Source organism: Myodes glareolus, chromosome 21 (assembly GCF_982192425.1).
Source record: "Myodes glareolus chromosome 21, mMyoGla1.1, whole genome shotgun sequence".
Classification (NCBI taxonomy): domain Eukaryota; kingdom Metazoa; phylum Chordata; class Mammalia; order Rodentia; family Cricetidae; genus Myodes; species Myodes glareolus.
In genome coordinates, this window is record NC_142046.1 from 7876321 (window position 1) to 7901455 (window position 25135).

The following is a 25135-nucleotide window of genomic DNA, read 5'->3' on the forward strand; positions in this document are numbered from 1 at the left end:
GAGGAGGGCCTCGCGCCTCGGCCAGGCTAGCCGCGGGGCCTGCCCCCTCCGCGCCTCTTCTCGGTTCCTATTGGCTGAAACTGCAGCGTGCCTGAAAGTCCGACCGCCGATTGGGAGCTCGAGCCTTCACGTCCCGCGCGGCCCACCCTGAGGTTTGGTTGAGACTGCAGGTGGCGGCAGAGGTGCCTTAAATACTGCTAGCAGAGCGGGAGGAGCCCGGCGCGCCACCGTGCGCCAGAAAGGGGGAATTGCGTCTCCGGCGCCAGACACCTGCTTCCAGGTTCTTTGGTTCTGCATCCTGCATCCTAGACATCTGCTAATTCCCCTGCCTCCGCACAGCCCCAGAACCAAATCAAGCACTGTACTTTCTCCAAATACATTCAGAAGTTCGAGGGCAAAGCAGCTCTTCTTCATAGCGTCGTTCTGAATCACCTCGAATGCAGTCCCTACCAGCATCTTGCAGAAATAATTTCATCTCAGTGTTACCCTTCGAAGAGGTCACGATACCAAATTGTAAAGACCCAGCAATAAAAATATGTTTTAGCAGCAGGGGAGATCGTAAGCTTTGTAAGAAAGCACGAAAATTTCTTTAATTATCACGAAAAAAAAAGAAAAAAATTGCAAAAAGAACCAATTGCAGTAACTACAAGAAACGTATTCCATTTTGAAAAGCATAAAACGTACTGCTTCTTGTGTAAGCTAGCCATTTTGTGCCATTGCAGATGATTCGAAAAATCTACATCAGTTAATCAGTTTTAGTATAAATTTCACTGCATTTTGACAGACTCACGTATATAAAACGACCACCATGTAAGTACAATAAATATTAGTAACCTATTCTGCCCTAACAAAGCTATCTTTGAAAATATAGCAATTTATATGTATTGCATCTGAAGAATATAATTTTGGGGGTGGGAGGGTTTTGAGACAGGTTTCTTTGTATAGTCCTGACTGTTCTGGAACTCATTTTGTATACCAGGCTGGCCTCGAACTCAAAGAGATCTGCTTGTCTCTGCCTTCCTGGTGCTGCGATTAAAGGGGTGAACTATCATGCCTGGCGAAAAATTCAATTCTTAAGACGAGTAACTACTCTATATAACTTTATTCCTATACAGAGTTGTCAGGAAGATCCTAAGTTCATTTGGGAGGAGGCATAAAATTTTCTCTTTAGTCCCTTTCATTTTAGAACACATTTTGTTTAAACACACCAACACTGCAGTGGCAGAGAGATGGCTCAGCAGAGTAAAAGGTGCTTGCTGTTCAAGCCTGACATTGTGAGTTCAGTCCTGGAAAGCACAGAGCAACAGACTCTCAAGTCTCGGACCTCCACGTGCACATGACACACACCCACACACCTGCACACACATGAAAGCAAATAAAAATGCATGAGGACAAATCTCCACAAATGGATAGTATCCCAACTAGAGAGATACTAATTTTTCCACAGAACCAAATGTATTTGGTGCAATGTTTTATCTTGTATCTATCCTTGATGCTAAGATGGCTTTCCTCTTATGAAATATGGGATGCAGTAAGATATAGTAGTAGTTTATTTTTTGCATTACTGAAGAGCTCTTACTACATTTAAAGAGAGGGAAGCAGAGGGAAGGAGGAAGAGGGAGGGTGATTCATGTGGGGACATGGAGGAAGAGGGAAGGTGATTCATGTGGAGACATAAGTCAACTTGTGGGAGTCAGTCGTTCCCTCCTTTCATCATGTGGGTCCTGGAGACCACACTCTGCTCATTAGGCTTGGTGGCAAACACCTTTACCTATTGAGCTACCTTGCTGTCCCACTGCTGAGGATGCAGTCTAGGACCCCCCAATATGTTCTCCTCCATAATTGCGTTATAGGAATTTTAAAGTTGTATTTACGTGTACTGGTGCTTTGCCTCCATGTATGTTTGTACATAACACGCATGTCTGGTGCCAATGTAGGCTCCCTGAGGTGGAAGTTGCAGATTGTGATTTTCCATGTGGGTGCTGGAAATTGAACCCTACGCTTCTCTGGAGAGCAATTTGTCCTCTTAACTACTAAGCCATCTCTCCAGCCCTATTATGGGATTTTTAAAAATCGCTTTGACTAGAGAAAATATTATCAAACGTCTGTTGTTTCCCCTAAATGACGTAATTCTAGAGCCACAGTCACCAATTATCTCAATTTTATTTTTTATTTAATTATTAACTCAGCAAGAAGAAATCAAGGAGTTTTGGGTGAAGGGATCCTGCTGTAATCTTGAAATATCACTCATGACATTCTTACTAAAATCCTCTTCCTACTACCCAACATTTTCCACGACTGGCCTCTCTGAAGCATAGACAATCTGTCAATAGAACTGCGCTAATTGTTGGGTCTTCCTAAATGTAACCTTCATGTTGTGTGCAAGTTCTAGCATCTCGACTTCTGGGCTCATGAATATTCCATTACCCAGCCCATTATTGTGTGTGTGCCCACACCAGACACTTCCTCCAAATCCCTTGTACTAAAGTCTACACTGTAGGACTGGACTGGTGGCTGTGGTTAAGAGCGCTTGTTTGCAGAGGGCCTGGGCTAAGCCCTCACCCAACGAGCCATGCCCAACCCATTCCAGGGTGTCTGATGCCCTCTTCCGAACTCTGCAGACATAAACACAGGCAAAAGAAATCACATACATAGAACAAATAAATTCTTTTCCTTAAAAAAGTTATACAGTTAGTAGCCATGTTTGACCCCGAGTTCCTCTTCTTAATCACACTGCTTTTGATTGAGTCCCCAGTAGATAGCAGCTTTGGGCCAAGTACTGGTCATTTTCTGGGCACTATTCTTAATATTATAACCAGCTTCACTATATTTTTAGAAAAGAAATGGAAGATCAGAGAATTTAATTTGTTCAGGATGAAAAAGTTGCAAAACCCAATAGTGCTTAAAAGAGAAGGCTTGAGCAGTCACTATTTAGTGCCTTCCAGGGGGTTCAAGTTCCAGTTTTCCTGAGACCTTGACAGCTTACCTGTCCTTTCCAATTCCATTCTCTTATCTGGGATAGGAGCAATTTAGACATACATCCATACCAATAGTACCACAAGATATAAGCTGGGCATGGTGATGTATGTCTTTAATCTCAGCACTTTGGAGGCAAAGCCAGGTGGATCTCTACAAGGCCAGTGTGGTCAACATGGTGAGAACCTGTCTCAAAACCAGTGCCCCCGGACCCCAAAAAATTAAAAAGATCACAAAATAGGACATGTACAGGCCAGAAATATAGCTCATTGGTAGACTGCTTACCTAGCATGCATAAGGTCCTGGGTTCATTCTTCAGTAGCGCAAAATAGGGCATGTTAGCATTTATCTAAAACGCTTGATTATAGATTAAAAAAATTCCACTCCCATTTCTATATAAACTGCTCAGAACCATTTTTAGGTAATCACAAGAGTGGCATATACTGCAATAAATGTTTTTGTATAAACGTCATGCATTGTTGAATAAAGAACCATGTTAGTAATCTAGACATAAACTTATTCTCATAAGAAAGGTACATATTCATGTGGTGAAGGAAACTTGCATAATTCTAGGGGACTTTTCAAATGTTTTGTTTTGGTTTTGGAAACCAAAAACCATATGTTTCATTATCATTACACTATAAATACACAATTGAAAGAGTTGTGATGGACCTCATGAAGCATGGTGTTAGGCACAGAATCCAGGTTGTTAAAAACAGTGCTTTTAAGGAGCTGAACACATACCTCCTAAGCAAATGTGGGTTGGGGGTGGGGGGTGGGGGTGGGAAGGTTACTTCTGTTTATCAGTCACACAACCAAGTGAAAGAGTAAGCATCTCTTTGAAAACATAAATTACATGAAATGCTACCTTCTCAGGGAACACTATAGACTGCATTAGATGAAATTATTTTTCATAAACTTCCTACAATTGTTTTATTAATTGACACCGAGGGAATGTAGCACCTTTCATTCAAAGAACTAGAGGTGCTTTACAAACATCAGCATTTAAAAAACAGAGACATTTAAAAATCTGAAGTCTTGCAGTTAAATCTCAACTCTGTACACAATTTTCTGAAGGCTGACACAAAGTGATTCTACTTCTGTCAATGGCAGGATTTCACAGTACAGGCATGGAGCTGGGTTTACAGAGAAAACACACACAGATCTTAAATGCAAGGAACATTTTGAACCTTATTTCAAAAGCAACTCAATGTTTAAGATGTCAAAATCTTCCGACAGTTCTAGACATCCAGATGGAATAGGAGCTGACACAGGTTGCATATTAGATGTAGTCTTGATCGAGGCTTTTTAAGATCACGCTCAAGTGAACACATTTAAAGAAATGAGATTCTTGCATTGATTTATGGAAAGCTAGCCAAGTCTATCAGCCAAATGAAGAAAGGGAGGAAGTGGCAATTCAAAGTAGACAGTTCTCACTGGAGCCTAGGACACTTTATTAGAAACCAAGTATATCACAGGCAAATAAAAATAGTTCTTAGCCCCATTGATACAACAGAGGGTATTTTACATTCAGCCTAGACACAGGGAGCAGCAGATTCCCTCAACTTCAGATCTCTGGCTTGCAAGTATCTCTCATCACATGATTACTTTGAATAATAAATACATAGCCCTTGTTTAGTAGAGGGATCCAAATATTCTTTTTCAGGCTTGCAAGGTCCAATACATTCACTCTCTCTTTCCTTCACAAGTCTAATAGAAAAACTACTTTTTCCATGCCCCAAAGCCATTATTCAGTTGAAGAAAAGTCAGGCAAAACAGAGATGGCAGTTAAGGGATGGAAGAATATTATTGGCACATGCCCAGCTAGTGACAAACAAAAGCAATACACTGTGACTTGAAAATAAATCACATTAAAGGAGAATGAAAACAATACCAACCTAAGCTAAGGAGTGTGAAGCAGAAAGAGTGGACTGAGAGTTACTGATTTTACTGGTACAACTTAAAAGCAGTGGAGGGCAAGCACTTAAATACAATTTACGGTAACACAAACAAGGAAATACTGCAGAGAGCTGTTCAAAAACCACATCAAGTTGTCTGCACCATTAATTCCAGTGTTTTACAATTAATAAAATACATAGCTACATATTCCTGTGAGATAAAAATACCTTTCCACCTGAATTACACTGGGGTTAGGAAAGTAACACAAAGCTACTGACCCACCATTAGTTCAAGTGTGTGCAGCAAATTTCTCAGTCACTTCTTTCATAGAACTACACAATTAAAAACTGTACAAGGGGCTGGGTGGTTAGGAACAAATAAAATCAAAACAATATTGTGCTCATTCAGTAAAAGAAACCCTGATGAAATAGTATTTGCCAAGAAGCTTAGACTATTAAGATTTTTATTGCATTTTTAGGTAACCTGGAAGTTCTTATCCTGGAGGGGAAAAGTTATTTTTTAAAACTACCTGAACAGATGCTAAAGTGCTTTAATCAATTGCTTCACATGGACTTCCTGGGATGACAAAAAATAATTATCACTATAAAGGGATACCAAAAATTTCACAAGATGGTACATCCCAAAATCATCTATGACAACAGTCATAAGAGATAATGATATACTTGTCCTTATTAAGTGGACAATTACATATCAAGAACTGATCATCACAACCCTTTAGATAGTCAAATTACACACACAAAGCTGAAATATGGCATAACAGACCTTCACAAGCAAACTGCCTGTTTTTTCCCACACTTTAAATAATCTGCTTCAGATTACAGTTCACAAACACAAGGGTTCTGATTTTTCAGCCTTTAAAGTTGCAGTTAAAAACTGAATACTTTGTAAAAATTAAGGTCAAAGGTTACAGCGAGAGAATGCTTGCTATTGAAAAGTACTCATTTACTTGATGATACTCAGGACAGTGTAAACTGGATTGAATACATTCTACTCAACTGGCGTCAAATCTACACATCAGCGCTACAACTATTAAATGTTTTCTATTACTAGAGAGGATAGAAATCAAAATGTTACTATGGCAGTTATGTTCTTTAGGCACAATTTAGTGGTATTTTAAAAAAATAAATATTGAATTTCAATTGAAATTTTAGATTCAATAACCAAAGGTTCAAAAACTCTTAGGAAAACAAGGAAAAAGAAAAGAAGAAAGAAAAAGAAAAGTAACCTTCAGCTAACAATGTCAGTTGTTTAAAATTTCTAACACTTAACCTATCGGGGTTTTAAGATTACTTTATTAAAAAATACAAGAAATCTGAAAAAAGATCAGTACAATTATCTTAATGTACAAAGTTATAAGCTGTAGCAGTTTTAAACTAAAATTTAAAAACACAACAAGGAGGGCAGCCCTTTAGACCAATTTATTTTATACCCTTTTGAAACATCAAATCATCATCCAACAACGGACAGTGAAATTTACAGCTGTGACAAGGGGACATGACTCAGGCATCTGCAGTCCATCCTGCCCACTGGACAACTTTGCTGCTGAAATTTCTTAACCCTACCAAACAAAAGCAGAAGGCTGGCTGATACAAATGAGGATTCCCATGTAATTGTCAGTGGGCTTTTTAAAAGAGGAAATGCTTCCTGTTTCCCCAGAACAGTAAATAAGCAAGAGCTACATGCAGCACTGTGAGTATTAAGACATTTCTCAAGTTTTCTCAAACAAGTCCAAGGTGGGGATGGGAAGAGTGACAAAACTGATAGAAAAACATTGCTATCGACACCATAACAAATAATAAATTTAGATAATTTAAAAAAAAAGGCAAGAGGCAGCATTTCAGCAGCAAAGTGCTCAATAATAAGTATATTGTAGAGGGTACAAGAAAGTTGGGGTAAAAGAGGGTATAAACTGGGCCAGCAGGATGGCAATGGCCTCAGAGGAAATACGGCGTCGTGGTTCTGGGAGGAATAACACGCTCTGAATCTGGAACTGCCCGGAATAACTTTGGTTCTCTCGTATTGACATCTTTGAAGACCATGATGGAAGCGATGTTTCCACAGCGATAGCAGTAGTTAGGAGCAGACCACACTGTGACCAGCTTCTCGTCAAACATAAACTTATAGCCTTCATGTACAAGCTGATGTGCTCTGCAGATGAGTTTTAAGTTGTTGATATGAACAAACTGCAATTTAGAAAGGCTTTGTGAGTATTCCATCCAACAGCTTAATAACCATTCCAAGCAGCAAGTATCACTATTGAAGTTATCATGATTCTAAGTCCCACTCTATAATCACCCCAAAAATTTCCATTGTCACTTTGGCCCAAGTCTATTCTGAAGTACATGACCCACAATTTGAAGTTTCTAAGCCAGGTATAGTAATTAGCACCTGTATTCTCAGTTACTTGGAAGGCTGAATAGGAGGACCACTTGAGTCCACATGTTTGAGACCAATCTCTGCAACACAGAGACAACATATCTTTAAAACAGCAATAGTAATAATAAATGGCTAGGTTGGTAGAGACGCTTATCAACAGGCCTGGCTGGTGACCAGAATTTGATTCCAGAACCCACATAGTAGGAGAGAACTGACTTCCACAAGTTGTCCTTTGACCTCTTCTCATCCTTCTAACACACACACACACACACACACACACACACACACACACACACACACACACACAAAAAAATAAGCAAGCAAGTAAACATCACAAAAATCGCTAGGATGCTAGAAGAATCGGGAGTTTGAGGCCAGTCTAAGCCACCTATTAAGAACTATATCAAGTAAAAAAAGTTTCTAGGGCAAAAAATTACATAATTACCACCAGATACAAAGTAAAGGTTTTCTATTTAATTATATAACAAAATTATTATCAGTCTTACTATGTGAAGGTTTAGTGTATGCCACAAAGAGATTATTCTTTTTTGCAACTTGAAGAGTAAAGAATTCAGACTCAGTAAAGTCCTTCCAGAAGTGAGGATAAACCAATGACCCTAGCACCTACTTCTATGGCTCTATTATGTTGGAACACATCTCAACAGAACAAGTGTTTGCCCACATTTGTTCATGGCTGTTTTGATGTATGCACGTAGGTACATAATTTGATAAAGCTGCAGTCATAAAAGAGCAGCAAAAGATGTCAGAATTTCTATGTATATCTTATTTGCAAATTATTTGCCCTGAAGATTTATAAAAAATAGTTTCTGAATTTTAAAATTGCTGTATTCTTGCAGCCAGCACTGTAGATTATTAGAGAGCAAAGACTGTAATCATAGTGTTTTGTAAGTTGCAAACAAGAAGTTATTTTTATATTATTACTGTCTAATTATTCATCTTAATGGTTCTTATTTCCATCTAGTTATGGAGTTTCAGTAAGTGCCTTGGAGCAATACTGAATTTTCTTAGCTTATGTATATTACTTTAAATTCTGAATTCAGGCTGGAGAGATGGTTTAAGGGCACTGCTTGCTTTTCAAGAAGATGGGAGTTTCAAGAAGAACAGCAGTTCACAACCGCCTGTAACTCCAATCCCGGGGATCTAACACCTTCTTCTGGCCTCTGCAGGCACTTCATGCACATGGTGCAAGACACAGAATAAAAAGTAAAGGCTATGCCATGCAGAGTGGTGCACACCTTTGATCCCAGAACTGGGGAAGCAGAGACAGGCAGATCTCTGTGAGTTTGAGACCAGCCTGGTCTACATAGTGAGCTCTATAGACCCTGTCTCAAAACAAAACGGTTAAAAGTATGATTTAAACAAAAAGTAAGTAAAATAAAATGTGAAATCAACTGGGATTAGAAGACTGTCAGAATGTATGTATATTTCAGGATATTTGATTGGCCATTAAAATGAACAAACAAAAAGTTGCCTATCTTGCTCTGGTGATCCTGTTACTTAACTATTATTTTAATAATAAGCAGACTGCTGGAATAGGTGCTTTCACTATATAATCTTGCTGAACCATTTAGGAAGCATAATTCAGTCAACTACAGTAGAAATCTGATACATATAGCAACAATAATTTTATTAAATTAGGCTCGAAGTTTGATATCTGAGATCATCATTATTCTTTTATCAATCGAAGAACTACTTTTCCAAAAATGCTGGCTTTACCTCATTTGTGACTTTTGCTCCAAAAAGCCAACCTGCTCCTCTGGGACTGATTGCCCAAGTGTCTACATCTTCAGGATCTGACCACACCAGGTCACAAAATGCTCCTTTGTGAGGAATTTCCTGATTACGTTCAATGGTTCGAATTTGATCCAGTGTTTTGATATCAGGAGATAAGCCGCCATGAACACACAAAATTTGCTCATCTATTAACTAGCAAAAAAGAGTAACAAGGGATAATAAACTCAGTCATATTTAAATTCAACAATAAATACAAAAACCAAGTAAATGGCTACAACTGATAAAAATATGTAATGTTATTAGGAAGAAAAATACTTGAGGCTCTAAGGAAGAGTCATATAAACTTACAGCTGCTACTGTGAGCATGTCAAAAACTTTGGTACAATATCTCCAAGCATTAGCATTTCCATATTTTGTTTGGCACTCATCTGTGAAGAAAATAGAAATGTTCTGATTAATGAAATAATGTATCAAATCCTATAGTAACCTTTGTTACAAAAGAAATTCACCTTAATTCACCTAGAGCAAAAAATTACGGTGCATATATATTCCTAAAAGATTTTTTTCATATAGAACCAAAAGAAGTCTACTATCTAAAAATACACATATTCTAAGGAAGACTGAGATATAACTTAGAGGTAGGATTTGTGGAATATTTCCTTACACTGTGTGAAGATGTATCACTGTGATTGGTACAATAAAAAGCTAAATAGTCAACAGCTAGGCAGGAGGCATAGCCAGAACTTCTAGACAAGGAGAGTGCTGGGAAAAAGAAAGGTAGAGTCACCAGCCAGATGAAGAGGAAGCAGGATGGTATTTTATAACAGATTAAAGGTAACTGAGTCATGTAAAAGAATGTAGGTTTAATATTACGGGTTAATTTAAGTTATAAGAACTAGTGAGAAACAAGCCTAAGCTAAGGTTACGTTTTAATAATTAATAATAAGTCTCTGTATCAATTTTTATTTTTATTTATTTTTTGTCTTTTTGAGACAGGGTTTCGCCATAGCTTTGGAGCCTGTTGTGGAACTAGCCCTTGTAGACCAGGCTGGCCTCAAACTCACAGAGATCTGCCTGCCTCTGCCTCCTGAGTGCTGGGATTAAAGGCGTGAGCCACCACCACTCGGCATCTCCATATCAAATGTTGTCAGCTGGTGGGCCAAGGAAAAACCTGCCTACAGGCATGTGCTTACCTTGCATGTATAAAGCCCAAGTTCAATCCATAGTACATCTACAAATACATACAAATAAGATGGGACTAGAGAGATGGCTCAGTAGTTAAGAGCACTTGATCCTTAGTTCTCAGCAGCCACCTGGCTCACAACTATCTATAATTCCAGTCAGTGGATCTTACACTCTCTTCTGGCCTCTGCAGGCACCAGGCACAAATGGAGTACATATACAACATTCAAGCAAAACATTCATACACATAAAATATAAGCAAATTTTTAAAAACCATGTCCCTTAAAGAAATTATAATCCTTTTCATTCCAGGAATGACCCTAAAATGAAGTTGGAAATATTAACCAAAATGTTACCATTGGGAAAGAAATTATTGATTTCACATATGCCAAACCAAATGCTTTAGTCAGTTATGTTAATGCCAAATAATTCTATAAAACATTTAATATGACTACCTGATTATAGAAGGATAATCAAATCAAATAAGTTAAAGGACCCTTAATTATAGGTGCATGAGTAATTCTTATCCCAACATTTCTCAGGGCAAAGTTATTTTTTGTGAGATCTAAGGAAAACTGCAACTAAATGCTGACATCTCTTCAAATTCTCACAGGCAGAGCTAGATTCAAAAGGGTCAGGGAGATGGCTCACCAGTTCAGGCATTGCCTCTAGGCCTGATGATCTGATTTTGATCCCCAGGACCCACATGGAACAGAGAAAGAACTAACTCCTATGACCTCTGCAGACAGGCACATTTGCTCTCAGAGATCCACCTTCCTCTGTGCTAGGATTAAAGGCATGAGTCATTACAGCCTGGCTTCATATATTTTCACAGACATTCATGAGAGAACATGAGCATATGTGCATACACACACACTCACACACATACACAAATAAATGCAATTAAAATTCAGGTCCCCAATGTATGTTTATCCGTGTGAAGCAACCAATATGATTAATAGCTATCTAAGGTAAATAAAATTATCTTTTTCCCATAGTAAATCCCATGGTAAATAAAATTATCTTTTTCCTGAGTAGTTACTCATCTTGTTGTCAAATAAAACTATAAAAACTACTAGGTGAACATACTTCTGGGAAAGGGAAAATTCAACACCTAATTTTGGTACGGTACAATTGTCTATATACTGTCAATTATGTTTTAAATAAATGCTGATTGGCCAGAAGCTAGGCAGGAAGTATAGGTGGGACAACTAGACAGGAAGTAGAGGCGGGTCAATGAGAACAGGAGAATTCTGGGAAGAGAGAAGCTCCCTCTGCAGTCCTATCCAGACGCAGAAGAAGCAAGATGTGACTACACTACTGAAAAAGGTACTGAGCCATGTGGCTAACACAGATAAGAATAATGGGTTAATGTAAGTTATAAGAGTTAATAAGAAGCTTGAGCTAATGGGCCAGTTTATGATTAATGTAGACCTCTGTGTGATTTCTTTGGGAGTTAATGATTGCGGGACCTGGGCAGGACAGAAACCTCAGACAACATAATTTGGTACTGTTATCATTTTCTTCAGCCAAAGCATACTGAGCAACAAGTTCTAAACCCACGTCCCTCCCCCCTTTTGTTTCTTTGCCCTACACCGAAGAATGTACTATAATTACACACATAAACCATGTATCTCTTAGACTCGTATTTTTGAGTATCCATAATCTAAAAGTCTAAAATTTAAAATGCTGCAAAAAAACCAAATTTTCTAAGTGTCAAGATGATAATATATGTGGCAATTCTATAAATGACCTCATTCATAATGGAAATACACTAAAAATAAATGTTGGGAGGCTGAAAACAACTGGAAGGTTGGAGTGATGACTCAGTGGCTAAGAGCTGTGGTAGTATCAATGTAATCGTACCCCAAAAGCTCATAAGGAATGGCACTATTAGGAGGTGTGGCTTTGTTGGAGTGGATAATGACCTTGTTGGAGAAAATGTCACTGTGGCGGTGGGCTTTGGGGGTCTCATATATGCTCAACCCATGCCCATTGTCTCAGTTTACTTCCTGTTGAGTGAAGATGTAGGATTGAATCTCAGCTCCTTCTCCAGCACCATACCATGCATACTATCATGTCAAGCCATAATGATAATGGACTAAACCTCTGAAAATGTTAAATCAGCCCAATTAAATGTTTATCCTGATGTGGGAGGCGAAGCTGATTTTGACCAATGGCTTAACAGAGTAAAGGCAGGCCGAAAGAGAGAAACTAGGCAGAGCCAGTGAGACGCCATGTAGCCGCCAGGGACAGATGTCTCTGCTGGAATCTGCTGAAACTTTGCCAGTGGGCCACGACCTTGTGGTGATGAACAGATTAATGGAGATGGGTTAGTTTAGGATATAAGAGCTAGCTACCAATATGCTTAAGGTATCGGCCAAACAGTATTACAAATAATATAGTTTCTGAGTGACTATTTTGGGTCTAAGTGGCTGGGAAAGAATGAGCAGGCTTCCCCCAACATTTTCTTTGTAAGTTGCTGTGGTCATGGTGTCCCTTTACAGCAATAGAAACCCTAAGATAAGAGCAAAGGACCTGAATTCAGTTCCCATTACTCACATTGTACACAGACATACATGCCAGCAAACTCATATTCATAAAATAAAAATAAGTCTTAAAATAAGTAAAAGCCAGATGTGGTGGCAATTTTGGTACTTGGGAGAAACAGGAAGGTGGACTTTGAGGTGTTTGATACAAAAAGTTCTGGGTCAGCCAGCGATGTATAGAGACTATGTAAAAAAGAATTAAAAAATATAATTATAAATAAAATAAAGATTAGGGTAGCAATCTCAAGGTTGCCACCAAGCCTGATGACCTGAGTTCAATCCCCAGAATCCACATGGTTGAAGAAAAAAACCAACTCCTATAAATTGTCTGACCTCCACATATGCCACGGTACACACACATTTTAAGTTTATTTCCATATTCTTAAAAAAAAATAAGGGGGATGTGGTGGCACAGGCCTTTAATCTCAGTGCTCAGGAGACAGAGGCAGATGAGTTGAAGGCCAGCTTGGTATACATTGAGTTCCAGGACAGTCAAGGGTAAGTGAAGAGACCCTGAGTCAAACAAACAAACAAACAAACAAACAAACTGGATTGTACCAAACATGGGACAGCGATCTATAATCCCAGAATTTGGGAGGCTAAGGCAGGAGGTTGCACAATGAAACCCTGTCTATTAATAGGTAAGCAAGTAAATAAATGTTCAGCCAGCAGTTGGGAGACTGATTCAGGAGAGTTACTGAATTTTGAGGCTAACTTGGAACACTCAATGAATTCAGGCCAACCAAGCCACAGAATGAGATGTTTCAAATAATCAAACAAATGACTCAGATATGCCTTATCTGGAATGTTTCATCCAATATGAGTGCTCAGGCCCCTATCCCCAGCATTTAGGAGGCAAAGTGTTGCAAGGAGGGCCTGCTTGTTTGTCCTGGCCACCCAGCTACTTAGCCCTGGAATAACTACAAAGAAACTGTATTAATTAAATCATTGCTTGGTCCATTAGCTCTAGTTTCTTACTGGCTAATTCTTACATCTTAATTTAGCCCATTTTAATTAATCTTTGTATCACCACTTGGCAATGGCTTACCAGCTAAAGTTCCAGCATGTCGTACTCTGGTGGCAGCTCCATAGCATCTCTCTAACTCCGCCATTCTTTCTACCATCATTCAGTCCAGTCCCTCCACCTACCTAAGTTCTGCCCTATCAACAGGCCAAGGCAGTTTATTAACCAATGAAAGCAACATATAGACAGAAGGACCTCCTACAAAACTGCACTGGTATGAATCTTAGTTTACTGATACATATTTAAGGTCAATTTTGTTAAATGTATATTTCTGCTCTTGATTAAGGTACTGAGATTGTGTAGTTCATTTAAAAAATGTAATATGTAATTAAGAAATATAGGTTAATAGATAATCATCTATAATAATCAAGTTTGTAGTTATGTTAGATTTTCTAGATGTAAAGAGATGTATTTCAGTTAGGTATTCTTCAAATCTTTCAGAGTCCTTCAGAATATGGCATTTAAAATGTTTAAGAACTTATGACTTTTCATGACAGTGAGACACATCTGCTCCTGGCAGCATCAAGCTACTTCAAGAGGAAGATGGGCATTAAAGAGACTCCTTATGAAGTTGGTTAGCCATTTGGGCAAGAAACTGCTCTTGCTTGGACTGCTTCATGGTATGCTGTAAAAAATGGACCTGCAGAACCCACAGAGAAATGACTGCTGGCTGAACTTGCCTAAAGGTGAGATGATCCTTCGGTGTACCTGCTTCATGTAAGAGTCTGTGAGACATTCTACAGGATACAGAAGAAAATGACAGGCAAACTGCCAATATAGGCAGAACTGTCTTTGAAAATTTCCTGCTTCATGGAAAAGTTGCTGGACACTATGGGCCTGTAGGCCAAAGATGGATGCCCCAATGGTGCGGAAGAACTTTGGGTGACTGTCCAGGCAGGGAGATATCTCCGTCATTTCTTGAGTTTTGGAAGATGCTTACAATACACTTCTGGTTTACTTAGGTAATATTATATCCTTCTGTAGTCTTTGATGGAGTTGAAGAATTTATAGTTATAGTTTTCATTAGGAGATATAAACATTGTAACTGCAGTTCTTGCTTGATACCTGTTTTGTTATATGCAGCTTTGCTATGTTAAAGTTAAAGCCTTCCTTTTTGTTTAAACAGAAAAGGGAAAATGGTGTACGAGATCCTTCTGGCTATGTGTTGCTTTCATTGGTTAATGAATAAAGAAACTGCTTTGGGCCTGTTGATAGGGCAAAACTTAGGTGGGGAAAACTAAACGGCATGCTGGGAGAAAGGAGGCAGAGTCAGAGAGAAAAGTTATGGAGCCACCACCAGAGTCAGACATGCTAAATCTTTGCCAGTAAGCCACTGCCACGTGGTGATATACAGATTAATAGAAATGGATTAAATCAAGATGTGAGAGTTAGCCAATAAGAGGGTAGAGCTAATGGGCCAAGCAGTGATTTTAATTAATATGATTTCTGTGTGGTTATTTTGGGGCTAAGCTAGCTGGAAGAACAAGTGGGCCCTCCTCCTACAGCAAGGCTTGCAGGAAGACTGCCACAGGAGTTCAAGGCCAGCCTGGGTCACACAGCAAGTTCCAGCAATCCTATATCAAAATTCCAGAAACAACAACTTCCCTCTTCCCCGCTTCCCCCCCCCCCCACAAATTTAGACATAATTAAAAATAAGCAAACAATCTTTTGGGGAGTTATGCTTCAGCACTTGTTCAGGAGCAGGTGCTCTCTGCCCATGTTTACCATGTGGGCCCTGGTAAACGAACTCTGGCTATCAGGCTTAGCAGCAAGAGCCTTTAGCCACTGGCCCATCTCACAGGCCCACAATCTGCATTTTAAACAAGCACTCAAAGTGATTCCAAAGTGGGAAATGTAAGATTACATCTTTTTCCACACTGATTTAGAAAGCTGTACACCAAAGCCTTAGTAGTAGTCAGTCTTTTCTACATGGCAAGATTTCCAGTTGACTGGGGAAACGCAGAGTTAACTAGAAAATAAAAAAAAGACAAAAACAACAACAAAAACAAAGTACAACTTTTCCCCCCCAAAAGTAAAATACTACTTAGAATCAAAGAAAAGAAGGTCTTACCATAAAATCCATACACCTGTGTTATCTGTCTACTCTCATGATTTCCTCTTAAAAGTGTAATACGATCAGGCCATTTAGCCTTTAGTGCAAGAAGATAAGTGAAGGTCTCCAAACTATAGTAACCTCTGTCTACAAAATCACCCTGTAAAGTAAAAGTTTACAGTTACAAACCATTCAATAGCTGTAAGAGCCCAAAAGAAACAATAACAAGGAGCTGCACATTGTTTTTAAAAAAATAATTTCTTAAAAATTATTTAGAAACAGGAACTGTTTCTCTAGAAGCATGAGGGGCTTCGAGTCCCTAGTACACATATAAAAAGATGGCCACACGCAAGCACTGCGGACTGAGACAGGTGAGGTCTTGATGAAACCTACTGAAATCCAGAGGGTTTCTGGTTCAATGAATGCCTCTGTTCTCAAGGCAATAAAGTGGAGAGAAAGCCTAGTCTACCTAGAAAGCTTCAGGTCAGCCAGGACAATGTGGTGAGATCCCCTCATAAAAAAGAAAAGAAAAAACCCGAACTGCCCCCTCCCAACCTTACAAGTATGAAATACTATTTACACTTGGGACAATACCGCACCACTGTTCAGGAAATAGCTTTACAAAATAGCAATACACAGCTGGAGACGTGCCATCTGTGGTTTTCCCAGAGGACCCAAGTTTTACTCCCAGTACCCATACAGTAGCTAATAATCATTTGTTTAACTCCAGTTCCAGAGTATCTGACACCCTCTTCTGGCCTCCAAGAAAACAAAGCATGCATGGGGTATATAGACATAAATGGCAGACAAAACATCCATACACATTAAAAAATAATAATAGATTAAAAAACTTAAAATACTACTAATAATTAGAAAGGTGACAGGGAACTTTGCAATGACATTCGTTCTTGCAAAGGGCCCAAGTTCGATTCCTAGCACCCAAATAGTGGTTCACAACCATCTGTAACTCATGTTTCATAGGACCCAATACCCTCCTCTGACCTCTACAGGCAGAAGGTATACATGTGGTGCAGACACACATTCAAGCAAAACACTCATACACATAACAGTAAGATAAATCAATCTTCAAAAAATTTCTATCAACAGGCTGGGAAGATAGCTTAGTGGAAAAAGTACCTGCCTTCCAGGTATGAGCCTCTACCTAAATTCAATCCCCAGAATCCACATAAAAACATGGTGCTATGTGCTGGCAACCAGTACTGAAGAGGCAAAGGCAGGCAGAACCTGGGGACTTCTGGAGAGCCAGCCTAGCCTACTTAGGGAGTTCCAGAGTAATGAGAGACTTTGTTTCAAGTACAGGTAGATGACACCTAAGTAATGAACAACAGCCAAGGCTGTTTAATGGCATGTACATACACAAACATGTGCATGTGCCACACACACACACACACACACACACACACACACACACACAAATTCAGAAAATTTCAACATTATATTAAAAAAGCAGAGTAAAAAAAAATCCACCATAATAACAAGTGTATATTAGAAAAAAGTATACCAAACTATACCTTTGTGTATTCACCCATCCACAGTATAAACCAGGGGTTCTATGTGGTCCTCCTGCCATTACTGGTAGGCATAACTCAGTCCTATTTGTACAGTAAGTTTACAAATATAGCAATTATATTTAAGTAGAAGACATGACAAAATATAGAGAAGACTCACCTTTTCATACATTTAAATAGCAATTATTATAGAATTTACGTAAAGTAAGCCAGAGCCTTTTGATTTTGAATAAGCACTTGATATCACTAGTGTTTACATACCATAAATATATAGTTTGTGTCAGGAACCTGACCTCCAGTTCTGAACAGTTCACAAAGATCATAGAACTGTAAAAGAAAAGCAATATATGCTGATTATAAATTCCTGTGAAAAAGTTAAGATAAATTGTGAATGTGACATGTGAAGAAACAGACTTCAAATATTTACATTTGTAAGAAGAAATAAAGTATTGGTAAAACTGCCATGATTTAATTCCCAAACCTTAAAAGGCCTTGAAAAAAAAATACACATAAGCTAAGGTACTGCTTATATTAACCTTCTTTGTGTAACAAAATGCAAATGTCAATTATATCGGTGAGGCAAGTTACAAGGAAACTTAAGAAATCCATTCTCTAAAGTTTACTCTACAGACTGCTAACAGATCAAAGATCATGAGGCTTCTATTTAGGAGCTGGCATTACAGATGTCAGGCTTATTATAACCTCATCATCCAGAAAACTGCTTGAAAAAGCAAAAAGAAAATGGCTTTGTAAGTAGTCAAAATGGTTTTTATTTATGAAGCAGCCTCTATTTAGGGCCAATTTAGATACATTTCTGTTCCTATATACCATGACATCAGGGAGAGAACTTGCAGTTAGTCAGCTGTGTGGTAGAGCGATTCTTCACAGCACTTTCCAGGTTCTACAGTCCCAACCACACTGGATGTACACAGCAGGCTATGAACTAGCTTTTTAGCTTTTAGTTCCCAGTGACAAACTTCTACAAGGTCAGGTAAACACAGCACAGAGACAGAACACTAACAGTAGGGTCTAATGCTAAGTTGTATCCTCTAGTCAGTGCTTTGGAATTCTTATAAACAAAAGCAAGCAGATAGGGGCTGAAGAAATGGCTCAGTGGCTAAGAGCATATACCGTTCTTCCTGAGGACCAGTGTTTAATTACTGGTACTTATCCAGTAATTAGCTCATTACCACCTGCAATTCAAACTCTAGGGGATTCAACTCCTCTGGCTTCTATGGGCGCCTCACACATGCATATTACACAACACACATACTTAAAAATAATAAATAAAATTAAAAATATGAAAAAAATAAAAGTCAGCAGGTATTCGAGGTCCTACAGTCCCATCAAAGAAATGGACTAAATATTTTTCATCTCATTCTATCAGTGACTTGCTATAAAATCTTGCAACAATTTGCTTTTCTGAACTTTTGCTATTCTCATTCTTACTAAAGAAATGAGCAGATTCTAATAAGACATTGATGAATGAACAAGATCAAAGCATCTCTTGTTAACTATAATTTCTATGAGCACCTATTCTTATATTTTGCATCTTTCACCATCATGGAACACCCTACACACAACAACACAGCAGTGCATTACACTTTACAAGTAGAATTCAAAGTTCGTGAGATATTTGACTACTGCTTTTATTTGTCAGTACAGTGAACCTGGAACCAGGCATGGCATGAGGACCAACACCACCTAATCACCAGTTGGGTGTGTTTTATTTTGCAGCACAAGTTAGAAACAAATGGATCACTGACTCTACAAACCCTAAAACTTCCTTGTGAAAATTACCTGTCCGTGTATGTCCCCACACACTGTTACTGGTGTTGACACTGGCTGAACATTCGACTCTTCCAAGAGCAGATCGCAAACGTAGTCACACAGCCGCTGAAAGGAAAGAGGGAAGAAAATGTCAACTTTCACGACAATATTAAAACTAAGGATTAAATACAAAAAAAATTACAAAGACTAATATTTAGAGAAACTAAGCCTCTCCTTTAAAAAATATTTTATATGCATGATTATTTTGCCTGCATGTACCACTTGCATGCCAAAGAAGGCCTCAGGTCCCCTGAAGCTGGAGTTAACTTGAGTTAATATATGTGCTGGGAGCTAAACCCAGGTCCTCTACAAGAGCAAAACAAGTACTTACTGTTAACCACAGAGCCAACTTTCCAGCTCTCCCAACCCCAAGTCCTTTCTTTGATAGGTAAGAAAATTGTATCATACATTCAATCAGTAATAAAGAGATTTTTAAAAAAATTATCAGATAAAAACACATGCCTGAGGAGAAAACAAGATCTGGTACAGCACCATTAAGACCTGAGTAGGAGAGTGGGGCGGTGGTGGCACAGTCTTTAATCCCAGCACTTGGGAGGCAGAGGCAGGCAGATGTCTGTGAGTGTGAGGCCAGCCTGGTCTGCAGAGCGAGTTCCAGGACAGTTAGGACTGCTGCATAGAGGAACCCTGTCTCAGAACAAAGAGAGAAAAGGGGGGCATTGAGTGGAAAAAGACCCATGCACCTGCCTGCCCCTGACAGCGAGGAGGAAATATATGGCGGAGGGAGGGGGGAGAGGCAGATTTGAAGAGGTGAAGGTGGTCAGGACCAAGCTAGTGTGAGTGGCCTGCTTACTACCTGGGCCAAGGCCTGGGTACACAGCCAGTCTATGTTTACATACATGACTCCTGTTACTACTGGGCTGAGAGGATAGCATTGCAGAAAATTGGCCCCGCTCCTCACTGGCTGCAGCGCTCAGGAGACTGGGTCCTGCACTTGCCTGGGCAGCACAATCAAGCTGACCTTGTTCACAAGGGTTTGTACGTGAGCTGTCCTGAGGGCATGAGAATGGGAGAGTTGGTTTTGTCCCCCTTGTCTGCCACAAGGTGGCATGGATGAGGGAAAGATGCCCTCCCCACCTTGTTCCCCTCCATCTGTGGCAGGTAAGTGAGCTGACCCAGCACCTTGCCTGGGCAGCACAGTAGAGCTGACCTTGTTAATTAATAAGTGCATGGGTGAGCTGTCCCAACATCTGAGTGTTGGGACATATAACACATTAACTAAATGTAATTAGAAAAAAAGTCAGGTGTGGTAGCACACACCTTTAATTTCAGCATTCCAGGGGCAGAGGCAGAAGGATCTCTTTAAGTTCCAGCCAAGACAGTCGGTCTATACAAAGAGTTCCTGGCCGCCAAGACCACTGCCTTAGTTAAGGTGTTTACTGCTGTCATGAGACATTATGACCACAGCAACTCTTATAAAGAAAACATTTAATTGGGGTGGTTTGATTACAGTTTCAGAGATTAAGTCCATTATCATCATGTTGGAGAGCATGGCAGGCAGACATGGTGCTGGAGCAGCTAAGAGTCCTACATTTTGAGGCAACAGGAAATCAAATGAGACACTGGGCAGTATTCTGAGCATAGGGACCCTCAAAGTTCGCCCCCACAGTGTCCTCTAACAAGACCGTATTTGCTCTAACAAAGTCACATTTCCTAATAGTGTCACTCTCCATGAACTTATGGGAGCCAATTATATTCACACTACTACAACCATGTAGCGAGAACCTGTCTCAAAACAAACAAAAACACACCCTCCCCCCAAAGAAAAAAGCAAGCAAGCAAGCAAGGGGCTAGATGTGGGTGGTGTGGTTGCTGGGCTCCCAGGAACAGAGGGACTGTAGTGGACCATTATTCACTTGACTGGCTTGCAGGGTTCCCTGTAGAGTCAGAGAAGATGCTGGAGGCAAAGACTTAGGCTGCAGAGAATTCTTGGAGTATAGCCTCACAGATAAAGCTGACAGGATACTCAAAAATGAGATTAATGCAAAAAACCAAACCAAACCAAAACAAAACAACAGAACGGATCTACAGTCATTGCTAACTTGTTCCTCTGTGGATCAGACAGCAGTACTTATCTTATTACAGGGACTTGCTGAGCTTGCAAAAGAAAGACCATCAAATTCCACCAAGTTCCTACATTTGGTTGCTACTGTAGCTTTACATTATTATAAGGTAGCTTTAATTGCCATGATTCTCCTCCCCACTCTGGAAATTAAAGAACCTGCAGGACAGCAGAACTCATTTCTGGAGCTGCAGAAGGGTACATACCCTCCCTTCCCCTGATCTCATTTAATCATTTTATTTATTTAATGAGTATCTAACTGAATGAGTATCATCTGTGTACTTTTTTTCTCAAATTGCTTATTACTTTATTTTATTTTCAAAATAAACTCCTAAATTTGGAATGTATGGCAGCTCACAGCCTCACAATCACCTATTATACCAGGGCCCCCTAGGGCACAGGTATGTATGAGGTGTACAGACATACATGAAAACAAAACACCCATATACATCAAATAAAAAATTTTAAATGGCAACAAGAGGGATTGTTCTTGTGTAAGGAGGTGCTCTTGGCACTGTCTTGGGACTCAGTTCACTCACCATGGAAGGAAGCAGGTGAATATGGCCTGGGTGAGAGTAACACAGTGCTTTATAACGCTTGTCAGCAGGGAGTCTCTCTCCAGAAGCTCCACTACAAGATGTGAAACATGTCTGAATTTAACATCTTTGTTATTGAAGGAGAAACACGAAATGGCTGTATACTAAACGCTGTGTGTCACCAGAGGTCTCTAGGATTATTAAATATGGTTTTACTGGGGGCAGAAGAGATGGCTCAGTGGATAAAGGCACTTGTTGCCAACACTAAAGACCCGAGCTTGATCCCCAGAACCCACATGGTGGAAGGAAGAGAACTGACTCTTGCAAGTTGTTTTCTGCACCTTGATACATGTATACACACAATAAAAACAAATTAATTTTAATTAGCTGGGGGTGATGGTGATGACATGCATCTTTAGTTCCAGCATTTGGGAGGCAGAGGCTAGACTGGTCTACATAGTTGAGTTCTAGGTTGGCTAGGGGTACACAGTAAGACCCTGTTTTAAAATATGAGCTAAATAAAACAGAGAGATGGCTTCAGTGCCTCAAAACTCTGTGTCAGTCCTGGGTACAAGCTCATCTCTTAGGTATAGTTACAGGCACTTTGTTCCTAAGAAGTAGGAATGAGAAGAGTCTGATAAATATGTTATCTCCCTTGTGGTTCTCGGACATGTTTTCATGTTCTTTTCATGTATCTGGGATTACCCTGGATTATTTTTGGTTTAAATTTTATAGAACCTGATTTATAAACATTAACTATGGATTCCACTCTAACTGTAGAAAGGGGTATTTCTCATTGGAGGAAAGCATTAGGTGTAGTAGTTCTCTCATTTAAAATGTGTATGCACTTCTAGTCTGTAAATGGAGTTTGGTTAAGAGTTCTTTCAAGTCTAGAACAGTACAGTAAACTGATTAAGAACAGAGGTTATTGAAGCAGAATGAATTGCAGTCAGATCTCGATCTCATTGCTGACATAACTCTATGACCTCTCATAAGTACTTTAAGCTTACAGCAAACCTCAAGCTTTTTGGAGCTAAATGGCGGATAATAAACACATTCTTCATAAGTAAACATTTGGGTAAGGAGTCAGTCTAAACTCAGCACTGCAGAAGAAAAGATGCAGAACAGGGAGGGACGAGCAAAAGTGCTTTCCACTGTGGGCGACCCTCAGTCCTCTGCCACCTCCTCCGGGGTCACATTTCAAAAGACAGAAGTGTACAGAGTTCATTACTGAACACTGCTTAACACATCAGACTGCAAATGCTGCTTTTCATTAATATGGAAACCTAACATAATTTTAATTAACGTAGTGACTTCTTTGGTAAGATTGGGTGGCAGGAGGATGTAAAAACTGTACTAACTTTATCTGTCGGGGACAAGAACTGTAAAATTTACTCAACTAATTTTGGAAAATAATACTGATATTAAAATTATTGCCACATCAGCTATTAAAACATATTCTAAGGCCATTGTAATTAAAGTAGTTTGATAAAGGAATGAAGTGATCGGTACAATAGAAGATTTTAAAGGTAAATGCAAATATAAAAAGTTTAGAATATACTTTAGGCAGGACTAAGGACGTAGCTCATTTGGCAGAGCATCTGCCGAACACATGTGTTTGATCCTCAGCACGGTATAAACTGGACACACTGGTGCTCCTTATAATCCCAGCACTTTGGAGGTAGAAGTAGGGAATGAGGACTTCAAGGACATCTTCAATTATATAGTTGGAGATTAACCTGGGCTATGTGAGACCTTGTCTCAAAAAACAAAAAAATAAAAACTAAAATTAAAAATAATCACTGCCTAAGTTGTTGACTTCAGTTTCAATTCTTCCTTCCTTTCTCTTCTTTTTAAGGCTAGGGAGTTTCTAGAGCCCCGGCTGTCCTGTAAATCCCTATGTAGACCAGGCTGGCCTTGAACGCACAGAGATCTACCTGACTGCCTCCTGAGTGTTGGGATCAGAAGTATGCAACATCATGTCTAGCCTTAGTTTCATATTTTAAAAGTCACTAAATTAACTTTGTCTTAGGATTAAGACATAATTTCCAACATTTTCTGAAACAGTCCTGTCATTCTGTAATACATAACTATGTAGCGGCATTCTTATTATAAAATCAAAATATCCATCAATGCTGAAAATGTTGTTTTATAATATCAAATATTCAAGCACAACTTATAAACTTATAGACTTAAAAACAAGCACATCCACTTCACTAGTATACAAATTTTCTTTCATTTTAGTAAGCGGTAAAATTACATGGACACCAAATGACTTATTATTAATATTATTATTATTAGTAGTAGTAGCAGCAGCAGCAGCAGTAAGTTTGTTTTTTTTGAGACAGGGTTTCTCTGTGTAGTCCTGGCTGTCCTGGAACTTGCTCTGTAGACCAGGCTGCCCTCAAACTCAGGGATCCACCTGCCCCTGATTCCCGAGAGCTGGGATTGAAGGTGCATACCACCACATCTGCCTGACTTCTAAGGACTTGTTTTAAGGTGATTTTAAAAGTAATTTTTATAATTATGAGTAAAAATGTCTAACTCATATAATTATAGATCTGTATATCCGGGGTTTCATAAAGCTCTTGGACAAAAAAAGAGTTGTGAATGAGAAGGTTTAGAAGCCCTGATCTAGAATGGCCTGTTTTCACTCTCATACTACCCTCCTTTTCTACTGTTTCCTTCCCCTCCGAAATTATACTTTAATGCCGTGCAAGCAAACTGTAGTAATATGTTTTCATTATTGAATAAAGCCTCTATGGAGTTTGTTACTATGTGGACTATAAACAAGACACACAAGATACTGTGACTAAACAGTTTTAGGGAAGACCTAAGGGAGGAATGTCTCTGTTCCCTCTATCCGGGTCAATGATTACCCTGAGTAGCTCCTGGTTTTATTATCTTAAAAACTTTAGTTCTTCCTGGTGGTGGTGGCACACACCTTTAATCCCAGCACTCGAGAGGCAGAGGCAAGGCTATTTCTGTGAGTTTGAGGCCAGCCTGGTCTACAGAGCGAGTTCCAGGAGAGGCTCCAAAGACATACAGAGAAACCCTGTCTCAAAAAACAAATAAAAAAAATTAGTTCTATCCATCACACAAACAAACAAACAAACAAAAAATTAGTTCTAAAATTAGTTTCTAGAAATGCTTATGTATCTAATCTTTAGGAAATGACCTGCTCATTGCACCTTTTATTTTATATACCATATATATTTTATACTTTCACTGCTGGCTTCATCTTAACTTATTTTCTGACTTATTTTTCTTTTATTCTATTTTACTGCTCTATTGAGCACACCTTTGGAAAACACTCACTATCCTT

The 25135-nt window shown here is 39.2% G+C and overlaps 1 protein-coding gene across 1 annotated transcript in view; it reads right to left on the reverse strand.

Moving 5' to 3' along the window:
- Positions 1-4406: 4406 nt before the first annotated feature.
- The window catches only part of Ppp6c (protein phosphatase 6 catalytic subunit), a 28373-nt gene continuing 7644 nt past the window's right edge, over positions 4407-25135 (reverse strand). The window contains exons 2-7 of the mRNA XM_087899669.1: positions 19165-19260; positions 17626-17691; positions 15854-15995; positions 9376-9455; positions 9010-9219; positions 4407-7079 (exon numbers count right to left, since the gene is read on the reverse strand). Coding sequence (XP_087755795.1) covers positions 6831-7079; positions 9010-9219; positions 9376-9455; positions 15854-15995; positions 17626-17691; positions 19165-19260 — 843 coding nt within the window. The 3' untranslated portion in view covers positions 4407-6830. The remainder of the gene's footprint in view (positions 7080-9009; positions 9220-9375; positions 9456-15853; positions 15996-17625; positions 17692-19164; positions 19261-25135) is intronic.